The sequence below is a fragment of the Octodon degus genome, unplaced genomic scaffold (genome assembly GCF_000260255.1).
Source record: "Octodon degus isolate 3935 unplaced genomic scaffold, OctDeg1.0 scaffold00060, whole genome shotgun sequence".
Taxonomy (NCBI): Eukaryota; Metazoa; Chordata; class Mammalia; order Rodentia; family Octodontidae; genus Octodon; species Octodon degus.
This window is the reverse complement of record NW_004524636.1, coordinates 71,651-85,630: the sequence shown is the minus strand read 5'-3', so window position 1 is coordinate 85,630 and position 13,980 is coordinate 71,651. Positions and strand designations below refer to the sequence as shown.

At 37.3% G+C, this 13,980-nt stretch overlaps 1 protein-coding gene and 1 pseudogene across 1 annotated transcript in view; one reads left to right on the top strand and one right to left on the bottom strand.

The window, feature by feature from the left end:
• Positions 1–9,109, top strand: part of LOC101560087 (tyrosine-protein phosphatase non-receptor type substrate 1-like) — a 40,794-nt gene extending 31,685 nt beyond the window's left edge. The window contains exons 5-7 of the mRNA XM_012515355.2: positions 5,764–6,090; positions 8,180–8,289; positions 8,938–9,109. Coding sequence (XP_012370809.2) covers positions 5,764–6,090; positions 8,180–8,286 — 434 coding nt within the window. The 3' untranslated portion in view covers positions 8,287–8,289; positions 8,938–9,109. The remainder of the gene's footprint in view (positions 1–5,763; positions 6,091–8,179; positions 8,290–8,937) is intronic.
• Positions 3,765–4,233, bottom strand: LOC105742560 (annotated as a pseudogene).
• Positions 9,110–13,980: the final 4,871 nt, after the last annotated feature.

The window sequence follows — 13,980 nt, the reverse complement described above, 5'->3', positions numbered from 1 at the left end:
CTATTCTACTGAGCCATCTCCCCAGCCCCTGCATATATATTTCTAATTGTTATCTCTTCCCCTTACAGTTTCCCCTTAACAAGTATGTAAAGACCTTCTTTATCTCTTTTAATTACACTTAATTTGAAGTTGACTTTATTAGTAACCAGAATAGTTACCCATGCTTTTTTCTTGGTTCCTGTTGCATGGAGTATTGTTTCCATCCTTTCATGTTCAGTCTATTAATTTGTTGAGTTATATGTGTTTCTTGTATGCAGCATATTGTTGGATTTGTTTCTTGATCCATTCTGCCAGTGTGCTTCTTTTGATTGGTGAATTGAGGCCATTTACATTGATGGTTATAACTTATATGAATTGACTTATGTTTGTCATGTTATTCATAAGCCTTGTTTGTTCAGTCATTTATTTGCTGATTTTTTTGCACAGTTGTTCTATGTATTTGTGTCAATGGGGTGTTAAAAGCCCTTAGTACAATTATGTTATTTTCTTGCTTTACTTTCTGCTTAATTTGCTTGCTCTGCTAGGTGGTTCTTTTCTGTTGTTATTCTTGATGAATGTTATTCATCTTTGCATGTTTCTAAAATATCTGTCAGTAGTTTTAGTAGAGTTTGGTTGTCATGAATAAATCCAGTAGTTCTTTGTCATGTAAGTATCTTATCTCTCTTTTAAATTTGATAGATAATTTTGCAGGGTACATCAGTCTGGATTGGAGGTTGTTTTGTTCACACTTGAAATATTATACTCCAAGGTTTTCTTGTTTGTCTTTGTGGAGAGATCTACCATAATTCTGGTGGGCTTTCCATTATAGGTGATCTGTTTGTACTCTCTAAGAAATTAGGGTATTCTGTTCTTTTGCTGAATTTGTGGGATCTTAGCTATTATGTGTCAGGGTGAATATTTTTTTGATTATGATTAGCTGGAGTTTTATATGCTTCAGTTACTATATATCAGATTCTTTTTCTATGCTGGGAAATTTTCTGGTATTGTTTCAGCAAATGCTCTTTTTATGTCTTTTGTGTTATCTCTAGCTGTTTCATTGATACCTATTAGTCTTATATTGTTTTTCTTTGTATCATCATGCAACCATTTTATTACTTCCTGGTTCCTCATTATTTCAGAGATCTTTCATTTTGTGTCACTAGCCGCCATACTATCTCAAGATCAGAAATTCTCTTTCTGTTTTGTTCTAGCAGTTTTGCCAGATTTTAATGGACTTCTTAATGTACTAGATATCTGTTTCATGCATTCAAGACTTTTTTCTGTATTTTTCATTCAATGTTTCTATCATTTTCTTATTCCCTTCTATTTTTTCTACATCTTCCTTAGATGTAGTGAGTAATTCTTTCACAGCTGTTGTCATTTTCTTTTACTTGAAAGATTATTTCTGATCTGATTTCATCCATAGCCTGATGGAGTTGCTTCTTTACTTCAGTTACTATCATTTCAGAAATTTCAGGTGTTTGACTTCCAGGTTCTATGACCTTGTCTCCTGGACTTGTTTTTAGTGGGCTAGAGATCTGAGATTGCCTTTTGTTCCTTCTTTTTGTCATTTTTCAAGCTCCCAATGTTCTCCCTGACTCTGAAGTGATGGTAAGGGTCAGGGGTGTGGGTCAGCAAGACCCTCAGGAGAGTGGATGGTAGTGTAGGCTCTGCAAAACTCTTGTTGTGTCAGGTTCACTGTAGCTTCCACCTCTACTGGAGGGGAGCAAGCCACAACTCAAAAAGAATCTTATGATGATGAGTGCAGGTTGAAGTTCTGCAAGCATTTCTTGATGGTTGTCAGTGCATGGTAAGGTTCACAAAGGTTTCCAAATTTTCCTGTTGTAGTACTATGGCACCTGGTTTTAGGTCCCTGTGGTAATCTTCCTGGGAAATGATGAGTGGCCATAGCTCAGCCAAGCCCCAGCAGAGGTGAGAGGTCAGGAAAAGGCTCACCAGGTGCCCTTGGCAGTCCTCTAGGCTGAAACAGAAGGCTGGGCTTTAGCCAAGCTCCAACAAAGGGGACAAGAGGGTCATACTAAGTCTTCCTGTCAGTCTTTCAGGTAAGGATGGGCATCCAGGACTCAGAAGAAGTCCAGCCACTCTGACGCATGCTGAGGTTAAGCCTGCCAGGTCTCCTTGGCAGTCTTCAGGGTGATGATGGGAAGCGTGGAATAAGGAGCTTTGGTTATGGTGGGGCAGGGTGGGGCTAGACCTGCCACATCTTCTTCACAGTTTTCATGATAAGGATGGGAAAGCAGGGCTCAGAAACATCAGAGTTTGTAGTGAGGGCAGGTCTAGGCCTACCATGTCTCCCTGGAAGTCTTCAGAACAAGGATGGGTGGCCAGGAATCAGAATAAGTCCAGTGATGATGAGGAGACATGGCGTTGGTCTGCCAGGTCTTCCTGGAGGTCTTCAGGTTGGGGACAGATGGCTGGGGCTTAGAATGGCTGGGGCTGATGGATGGTCCCCATTATTGTCTTAGGAAATATGATTTTTTTGCCAACATAAAAATGCCTTTATTAGTTCTGAAATGATTACAATATTCATAATACAAGAATTCATTCATCCAATTGTGTTAGCCTCAAGAATTTCTAGATCTTGGGTGTTTTTAAACTATGTTATATATTAGTGTGCTTATTTGATGCTAAGGATGCCATCATCTAACTCAAATGGCTTAGTCAATCATCTACATGCCCATTTTAGAATATGTTGTGACATTTAGGATAAAAGATGTAATTTCTATTCATGTGTAGTTATTAAATCTGGCCAAAGTTTTAAGACAAATAATTTTTATATATGGCACAGAACTAATCACAAATATGTGCTAAATTTTTACTCTCAATGGCCAGATATTTACCAGTGCAAGTGGATAGTTAGAATTTGTAAAACAAGAGGCTGATTTTATTATGAATTTCACATACACACATTAAAAATTGTTTTACTTGGATGCTTTAAAAAAGTATTAAGTTCACCAAATCTAGAATACTGTCAGTGTCAAAATCTTAAACCATAAAATTAGCAAATCAAAGGCACTGTATTAACATACTTAAAATTAGTGCTCACAAGACATTAGGACGTGCTTTAAAATAGTGTTATAATCTAGATTAAAAACTTTTTAGGAATAACAGAAACAAGAAGCTCTTAATTATTACTACCCATCAATTCTAAGACTAAGATGCTATTTTCCATAAAAAGAAAAACTAATAGTCATAATTCAATCATAAAATCTAACTCTCAGACTTTAAGAATGAATGATTGATGAACATAGTCTCTAGACTTGATTAAAAACATATGGGAAATCAAAAGAGGTATAAAATCATTGAAAAATGTATTTAAAATATAGGTCACACTAAATTAACTAGTATTCATGGCTTAAAACTGGATAATCAAGTCTTTAATCCCAGATTAATGTCAGCAGTGCGACAAGTGATAATATGCTATTTTCATATATAAACTGCTAATATCATTTGTCAAAAGGAGGTAATAGTTGTCTATCACAATCTAATACCCACTTTGCAATGGTGTCTGTAAACAGTTACAAATTCTGAACCAAAGTTATACAAATTAAGTCACAAAAATACCAAAAGTCCCTGGAGAAAGGGAGTCCACCTAAGAATTACAAATAGAAGGAAACACTTCACAAAGTTTCATTACTATGAAGATGATTTCCTTTTTGTTCAAATTTTGCACAAATAAATGTTTTTACTGAAGGAAATAAATGGTAAGTAACAGTGCATTTAGGCATAAATAAGCATTTATGTATGGTTCCAGTATGGTCAGATTAATACATAAATACTTTAGAAACACAGAAGTTCACATCAGTGAAAAATATCCAAGTTTTTCATATAACCACTCTTCAGTTAGATCTTCGGTATTTCTTATTGCAAATACCTTGGTTAATTCCACTGTCTGGGCTAACTTGTTCTTACACCTTGTGTACATCATCTGCTGCTCAGGCTTACACCCAACAGGACTGGAGAAAACAAAGCACAGAGAATATGAAACTCTTCCATCATCATGTTGATATTTATAACTATACACAATGAAGGTCGAGGTTGTCGTTCAGGCAGCTCATCCTTAAGTTCATCTGGTGAAATGCCCTCAAGGTCTATGTCTGGTACCACCAGGCATTTGTCTTAATTGATATTCATTATAATGGCAGCATTGTTTGTTTCTTTGCAAAAATAAAACTTTCTCAGTTCTTCCACTAAATATTCAGCAAAATTACAAACCACCAAAGATTCACTCATTTTCCTTCTGGCTGGCTGCAGCCCATCACCTCCTCTTCTGTCCCTTTAAGAATGGTTGGAAATATGATTTTTTTTAAAAACTAAGGGCAAACATTTTATCTTGAGGATGGAAACAACCTTTTAAATTAATCACCTTAAAGGAAAAATATAAAAACTTCTCTTTCAGTGCCAATTGTAATGGAGAGAGAACCACTCTATTTCCTGCTTTTCTGTGTTCAGGTTAAATCCTGAGGGGATTTGACTGACCTTATCAGATACAAAAGCTACTTTTCTTGTTACATAGGTCTTGCTTTATCTTGGTCTTAACAATGCAGCAGAGAAGTATAATAACAAGGTATAAGAAGTAATGCCATATTAATATGCTGAGCTACAAAAGGCTCAAGTCAACAACTTCTCACTTTTAGTTTGTTACTTTGGGACTTGGTGAGCTACTAGCAGCACTTCAATTGTCTTAGTATTGGGAATGGATTTCCTCATGTACATTGCCCACCCCAAGCTTTACAGGGGCTATAGCTCTGTAGCCAAGGCCACTGTGCACAGCCACTGTTTGTGTTGGCTGCCGCTTTGGCTCTGGCCAATGGATGTTTTGTTTTTGCCTGGGCAAGCACTATCTTGAGCCTAATAAATTTTTAATGCCAGCAGCACATATAGTGAAGGCCAAGACCCTGGTGAACCCTAGTCATGAAACTCCTACTTATCACCAGGCACATAGGACTGTAGTTGGTGGTGCTCATCAAGGGGGCTGAACTAGGAGCACAGATGCACAGGTACCTGGGGAATCCCAGATGTGTTGGCCTAGGACTGGAGGGTGGGGTCCTCCCCAAACCTGGCATGTGTACCTTACCCAGTGGCATCTTTGCTGTGTTGCTTGGAACTAGCTGCTTGCAATTTAAAATAATGTTTTTCTTTTCCATCTGACTGAGCAAAGCTGGAAGGTTTAAACAGTAACTTTGCTCCACCATCCTTGTTCTGTTTGGGAATTGATTTTGAAACAGTACTCCACACTAAGTTCTTTTTGGTGGTCTTAAAAAGTAAAGCAAATGCAGGAACCAAGAAAACAACATTTTTACACACATCTATAAACATCTGTGGTTCCTGAAAGTGTTTGTCCCATTTTAACTCAATATCCCTTTCTCTTTTTAGACTTCCTTCAAACCATTTCTCTCTTTATGCTCATTTTTAATGTATTTAAGGTCAGTAGACCCTCATGTCCATGTTTTTCACCTGACACTTGTCAATGTAATACTCTAGTGCTAACTATTAACCTATGCATCCATTTGTCCACTCTAGCTATCTAGCCATCCATCATTCTCTGTTCATCCATGCATTTACCTGTCTACCCATCCATTCATCCAAAATGAGTTATCTTATTTACTCACACTTATTTCACCATGCATTTCCTTCTGCTAACCACCTAAATCATCCTTAATGTCAGACTCTCAGCCTATCTCTAAGTAGAGGATCCCATCTACAGGGACCTTATGGTAGACTTTTCATTATAACTATCTTCCATCTCTGTCTCTTTTTCAGTGCCTCCTACAGTAACAGTTTTCCATTCTCCAGTGTCCTCTGGCTTGGTGACAATTACCTGCCATGTGCAGAGATTCTATCCAGAGAATGTGCACATCACTTGGCTGGAAGACTGCCATCCTTTCAAGGGAACTGAGGAACTTGTGTCCAAGAAGAATATTGATGGCTTATATATGAAGGAAAGCTCACAGTTGGTGAATACATCAGTTCAAGGGCTTGAGCGAGTGTTTACTTGTAAGGTTCAGCAAGAGGAGCAGCCTACCATCAAGGCCAGCCTCATATTGCCCAAAGCACCCTACACCATAGACAAGCCCACTGGGAGCCCAGGTAAATTTACTTCTTTTTTCATAGGCAACTGGTTCAGGATTTCAGGATGCACTGGGAGAGGGGAGCTTGATGATAAGTGAGATTTTGTCCAATTTTGGTGTCCTTGAATCTTTCAACAACCAGATTAATTTTTATGCAGTGGCTTTTGTTAGATGTAGCTACTTGAAAAGATTGTTTTTTTGGTTTTATTTTCAGCTTTTATTTTTATTAATATGTATATGTTTATGGTATGTAATGATTAAATATTTTTGTGGGGAGCTGGTACATGCACATAACACATATCAATTCTTTTTTAAAATCTTTTTTCCTTTTCTTTTCCTCTCCTTCCATCTTTTTATTCCTTTCCCATTTGTAAAAGATCTATTTTTTTCTGATTCCTATTAATTATCTTTTATTTTGCTTTTTACTTATATTTTGGGTTTTCCTTACAAGAGGCCAGAATAGCAGGAGCAATCCCGGGTAAGAAGAGCAAAGCAGGAAACATCACAATACAAGATTTGAAATCATATGACAAAGTTACAGTGATAGGAACAGTATGGTACTGACAAATATGCAGTCATGTGAGTCAATAGAGCAGAATGGAGGCTGCAGTTACAACCTCTGGTGCAATCAATTATTTGATCTTTAACAAAGGTGGCAAAAGCATATACTGGAGGAAAGATAGCTTCTTTAAAAAATAGAGATGGGAAAAATTTGTTATCTATGTGCAGAAGATTCAACATAGACCCATATCTCTTGCCATAGATTCTTTCATTTCTGTGAAGAATGCATTACTAGCTCAACCCCCTTTGGTCTATAAGAGTACAGCTTAATAATAACTTACTAGTGAGTCCAAGATGGTTGTTAGAAAGACTTTCTTGTTTAAAATAGTCTGAGTTGTGTGGTGAAAAATTGTCTGTATATTGTTCTAAAAGACTTACTTGAGCAGCCTCACCTCAGGCTGCACAGTGTCTGCTGTGATGACAGAATAGGCTTTTCCATTTAATTCTTGTGCAGACATATGAACTTCCTGTATTCAGTTTGCTCTATAGTAACTAGAACCTAAGAAAAGTTCTTTCTTGTTCATAGAGCCTATATAATGGTTAAATGAATTAATAATGGTATGTACTACATGTAGTCTACCATACATCAATTACTATCAGTAACTACTGTTACTGTTATTTGAATTGGGATAAAATTATTTTAAAATTCCTTTGATTCATTGTGTCAACTTGAGAAGTTTAGAAATTTAATTAAGTGATTCAGGAGGGGGCTAGGGTCCTTACTTTGTAAATATCATGAACTTGGGGCCAGGGAGATGGCTCAGTGGAATAAGCGCTTCCCTGGCAAGCGCAAGAGCCTGAGTTCAACCCCTGGTTCTGGGGAAAAAAAAAATATATATATATATATATATATATATATATATGAGCTTGTGGAAAAGAAGGGCATGGAGATGGTGCAGAGATAGCAAGCACACAATATAAGGGAGGAAAAGAGGCATCTTTTCTTTCTTACTCTTGTGGCTTTTGGCTTCTGCTGCCTTGAACTGTTGTCCCTGTGCCATGCCACCCTGCCTTGGAGACAGCTGAGTGTGGACTGAAACCTCCACAAACTGTGAGCTAAGTAAATCTTTCCTTCTTAAATTTTGGGTTTTGTGTATTTTGTCTCAGCGGTGAGAGAAAAATAAAGACAGAATGTTATGCCACTGAGTCCCTATCTCACAGAGATTCATTTTGTTCATCCGTAAATTTTGATAATGATAGCAATTCTCTGAGAGTAAAGTTTACATTAAATGACCACAAGACCTTAGACAATTGGCAGTGAGTGTAATGAGCTCTGTACATTTGAAGTTATTTGTACAATGAGTGTCATTCACATTGTCTGATGGATATCAGGTATTCAAATCAGCATTTATCGTGTGAAATTCAAAGCCTCACAAGTCAAACTCATCTTTTTTCTGAGAGCAGACAGAAAGGCAGATAAATAAGCAAGCCAGCTCAGGATTGGAATCTGATCAGGTACCTCTTGCTGTTTCTGGAACTTTCTGTCTACCTAACTTCAGATATAACAAACTCACATTTGATGGGTATTTCTGCTTTGTGGCATTTAGGTCAAGAGACATCTGCCTTCATTTTTGTGGCCTTTCTCCTGGGCTTCAAGGTTCTTTTTGTGATGAGTTTCACAGTCACCTATATCTATAGGTTGTGGAATATCTAACAGGTGAGTTTTTTGGGGGGTCTTATTCTTTAGGGAGAGAGGTCAAAGCCATAGTCAGGGACTAACAAAAGAGGTCAGGGCAAGTTCACAAAGCCACAGGGGGCCCATGAGGGTGCCTATGCATGTGAGCCAGCCTAAGCACTTATGAGTACTTATGAGTACTCTCCTTTTTGATCTGCAAATATCTCCTAGAATTCTCAGTGGATTTCAACACTATGCATTCTGTAGAACCTTGGAGTTGGAAAAATTTCAAGTTATGTGCTTGGGACCCTGGAGGGGGGACTTGATAGTGTGCGATGGAATGCAAGTGACAAAAACTCCAGAGTTCTTCCCATACACTGCTACATATTTCAGTTTTCATGTAACATATTTGCAACAAATAAGAAAATGTTACTGAAATAAACTAAGAGAACATATCAAAAAAAAAATTGGAGATTCTGACTGGTGGCAGAGATGAATATGGGTATGGTTGGGAGTTCAGAACCCAGAAAGAGGTGCTGGGTAATAGTGAGTGGGTTTATTTTTGACTTGTACCATGAACTCAGATCCAGAATACCTGCCACATGCAATAGTAGGGCTCAATAAATATACTGTATATGGAATTAAGACATGAATTAACAAACAAATGAGTCAATGATGTTTTCTCTACAGCTCCTGCATGCCATGTGATTGATACATTGCTTCTGACACTCTTCCAAGGGCTAAAGTGAAAACAGAAGCCCCGAGGAACATGACCCTTCTCTTTTCTTTGCCATTCCAGTACAGACCTTCTCTGTCTCTAACCTCTCCTCATGGTTCCTTCCCCTTGGGCTTTTGGGCTGGGTCAGAGATGGACTTGAGTCAGGGGACTTGGGGATGTCTTGATTATGATGTATTAAATTTCTTTACTTTTATTTTTTAAAAATAATTTTATTGAGAAACAAATAGCAATGAGTTTGAAAACTGATGAAAAAGAGTTTCAATAATTAATGCATTGCATATTGTTGTCTTATTGGTTATTCATTGTACAAGATGCAGACATAATATCCTATCCACAAACACTTTTAGAATAAATCTTTCTAATCATTGAATTAAGAGAATGTAGCTGTTATATTATGCTAACTATTTTGAACATACAGATACAAAATGGTCCTTCATTTGTATCCCCTTTTTTTGTTTAGTTTTGCCAGAGAATGGTATTCCATTGCCATTTAAATATTGTAGGTGTGTGAATTCAGCACAATATTCCAATATAGTCCAGTTGTTCATAATAGTAGTGGATTTTCTGTAAGATTGTCAATGTCAGAAGTTGTTGACTTGTGCCTTTTATAGCTCAGAATATTAATATGGATTTACATGTACTAAATTCCAACTTGGCTTTACTTCCATATGAAGGAGAATGAAGTTAACTGGGAAAAATAGAAGTAAGCTCTGCCTTATTCATGAACAATCTTTAATTTTCAGAAGAATTTCATTTTTACCCAGGCTAGTAACACATAGAAAACTTGAAATTACTGGCTTATTGTGTAAGCTTTTTTTTTCTGTTCTGAAATTACTAAATATCACCATAAAAATATCCCTGAACCTATCTTCCTAATCTTGCAAAATATTAGCAATTTGCCATTATATTATCCATTCTTTTTAAAAATCTTTGTTTTAAGTTTGATGTTTATATTTCTTAAGTGTGATATTGTATCTTTATTACATAGGTATGCACTTGCAAATAGTATATAGCATTATTTTCCATATTTTCTATTTATGCTGTTATTTTGTATATAGCATTTTGGAACTGTTTTGTGCTTAACTCAGCTTATGAATTTATGCTTGTTGATGTGTTTGGTTCTGTGTTATTAATTTTTCAGTATTGTATGACCTTCTATTGTAAGAATATGACAAAATTCATTAATTGTTGCTATAATGGATATTGAACTTTATTAAATATTTTTCCATAGTTTTAAAAATTTTATTTTAAAGAGTAAAAGCTAAAACAGCAGAAAAAATAGCAAAAGCAAAGACAGAAACAGAGTAACATACAGCAGTATATGTGCTATGGAATTTTAAAACAAGAATGGATCTTGATCAAAACCCAGGCACGCTGCATGAGTGAGAACCTCTACCACGCACTGGGGATTGCTCCACACCTCTGGAGTCCCCAACCCCAAGCCTGCCAAGTGAGTGATAACTTCTGCGACACTCTTGAGACCCCCAGATCCAGCCCAGCCCAGGCCTGGAGAGTGTGTGGGAGAGCTTCTGGCTTCCTTGTGCACACGGGACCACTCTGGACCAAAAAGAAGGCATACCACGTGAGTGAGACCCTCAGCCTTGCCCTGAGGACCCCTCAACCCCTCTGGAACCCCCGCCCCCAAGCCCGCCCAGTGAATGAGAACTTCTGCGATGCTCTTGGTACCCCAGATCCAGCCCAAGCCCAGGCCCAGCTACTGCGTGGGAGAGCTTCTGATTTCCCCTGTAGCTTCTGGGCCAGAGGCACAACAGAGAGTCACGACAGGTTCACTGTTGTGCCAGAGGGGGACAACAGATTCATTTCCAAGGGCTGCAGCCAGAAGGAGCTGAACACAACAGCTAGACCAAAGCCAGACATAACTGGATAAACTCAAACTTAATAGATCTGCACCCAAATTTCAGTAGGTGCTAAGGTTATAACTTCACTAAACGTTAGAGGTCAGTGCTATACAAAATGAGAAAGAGAAGGAGCAAAGTTCAACCTCAGACCTTGAGCCCACCCAGAACAAGTGCAGAGGACACTAGTTCAGCTGAAATGTATGAATTAATAGCATCAGAAGTAAAGAAACAGCAGCAGAAAGGTACAGAGGAACTCAGAGCAGAATTAATTTCTGAAATAAAAAAGAAATCTCTGAATTAATAGCATCTGAAGTAAAGAATCAAATACAGAAACATAGGGAGGAAACCCAATCTGAAAAAAAAAAACTCTGCTGTAACAGAATTAATAACTGCTTATAAAGAAGATATTGATAAAAAATAGAGATTAGAAAAATGATGGATTCCTTGAATGAGAAATACAGGAAAGAAAGAGATCACATCAAGCAGATTCAAAGATATATAGAGGAACTTAAAATCTCAATCACAAGCCTGCAAAACCATTTGAGTGAAAGTGAACACAGAGTTTCAGATCTTGAAGAAGATGGTGCAGGTAGTGAAAAGGTAAGAAAATATTTCTTTTTTCCCCCCAATATTATTAAGAAATAAATAGCAATGAGACAGTTTCAAACCAAACTGGTAGGACAGTTTCAATAATTAACACATTGCATACTTTCTTCCTAGTGGTTAATTGCTGTACAAGATGTGGACATGATATCCTATTTACAAACACTATTAGAACAAATCCCTCTATTCATTAAGAGAATGTAATTATATATCTATCCTAACCATTTTGAATACACAGATACAAAATAGACATTTATCTCTATCTCCTTTTCTTGTTTAGTTCCATTATTTGATATTATAGGTGTGTTAACTTAGCAAAATATTCTAAAAGAGTCCAGTAATCCATAATAGTATTGGATCTTCCACTTCACTGGCAATGTCAGAAATTGTTGACCTGAGTCCCCTACAGCTCAACATAGCACCATGGATTTACTTTTTATACTTCGTTTTTATACTTTTCTGCTGAATGGTTAAGACCAAGGTAAAACAGGAACTATGCAATAAGAGTTGTAGCTTTTGAGTCTAATAAGGTCAGTGAAATCCACTCAAGATTTATCCTGAGATCCTGTACCTCAGATTGTAGATCCTTTGTCAGTGTCAGCCATGTGGATGAGTCACGGCCATTGCTTGGCCAATGTGCTCTATGTGAAAGCCTGAGAGAATGTTTTCTCTCCATGTGACTCTCCTTAGGCACAATCTACCTCATCAATCACTTTCCTCATTGGCTGTATAATCTCCTTGATCAGAAATTTTAGGACACTACCAAGATACATGACGTTACATTACAAGTCCTCATATGTCCTGAGTCTTAACTGACCTTGGAAGGCTACAGCCAAAATGTTGGCTTTCCTTGTGGCACTCCTTTTTCTCCAATTTTCATCTGCAAACTTAGGCTGTTAATGCTCCAGAAGAGAAGCTTATTGTTATTACCATACAACCTAGGCTGATAAGCTTATCATCACTATCTGTCTGAATATCAAACATCTTAGGCATAACATAGAACAGGTATTTTTTTTATCAAGTATTGATATGTTGAACTTTAAGTCCCTACAGAATATGATGAAAAATGTTTTAAAGATTAGAATATATTTTAAAAATAGGCATAAAAATTATATAATTCTTTTGTTTACACATAAGTCCAAAAATCTAACCATATACAACCTTGAAGCAGAACAGACCCACAACATTCCTTTTCCTGTCTCCTACCTTCATTCACCACTCCCTTCTTTTAGACCAGTGATGTACCAAAGAGACAGCACAGCAGCAACTGGCATGTCATGACAAGTAGCCCATATTCAGAAGACCAGAACGACAGGCATTCCATGCATGAACCTACTATTACAGATTGTCATCTTCAGAGCAGTTGCTTAGTTCACAGGTGTCAGTATATATAGTTAGTCAGGGTGAAAATCTTTCCAATTAACTGCTAGATTCAAAAATCTGGAGATTTTCAGAATCATAGCCTTACCCATATTTTACATTTAAATGTATGGATTGTCACTGTCATGTTTCTTAGGTATTCCCCTTTCCCTCTCTTAATTAGTTAGTCTTCGAATTCTTGCTTTCCTTTTACTTGTATTATACCATTCTATTATTCTATTGGCTGACTTGAGTTGTGGGGATCTAACCATAGCAACCTGAGCCTGACTGCTTTGTTGACGCTTCCACTTAAAGAACTGAGCTAAGGGGGAGCCCCCCTATACCATACTATTTGTATTTCTTCTTTTGAGTTCTTATACTACGGAAACTATATGATATTTACAAATGTGTGTCTGGTTTATTTCACTTATGTGTATATCTTCAAATGGCATTCACTTCAATATAAAGGCTTCGAGTTTATCATTATTTCTTTTTTTGGCAAAACGAGGGATTGAACTCAGGCCCTTGAGCTTGCCATGGAAGCGCTTATTCCACTGAGCCATCTCCCCGGATCATGAGTTTATCATTCTTTATAGCTGAGTAATACTCCATTGTGTAAAAACACCACATCTTTTTCAACCATTCCTCAGGTGATGGGAATATTGGTTGCTTCCGAGATTTGGCTATCACAAATTGTGCTGCAATAAACATAGGCACTCATATATCCCTATGATATGATGTTTTCAGATACTCTGGGAAAATTCCCAGTAGAGGAATAGCTGGTTTAAATGGGATTTCCAGTCCAAATTTTCTAAGTAGTCTCCACCCTGATTTCCATAAAGGTTGCACCTGTCTACATTCCCACCAGCAGGGAAGAAGGGTTCCTTTTTCCCCACAGCCTCTCCAACATTTGTTGTTGGTTGATTTCTTTATGATAGGCCATTATTTCTGGGGTGATATGATATCTCACTGTTGTTTTAATTTGCATTTCACGAATGCCTAGTGATGTGGAACATTTTTTTCATATATTTATTCGCTTTTTAAATTTCAACCTCTGAGAAGTGTGTGTTCATCTCAGATGCCTATTTCTGGACTGGGTCTTTAAATTTTCGGCCCTAGTGTTTTTTAGTTCTTTATAAATTCTAGAGAGCAGATCTTTGTCTAAGTACTTAT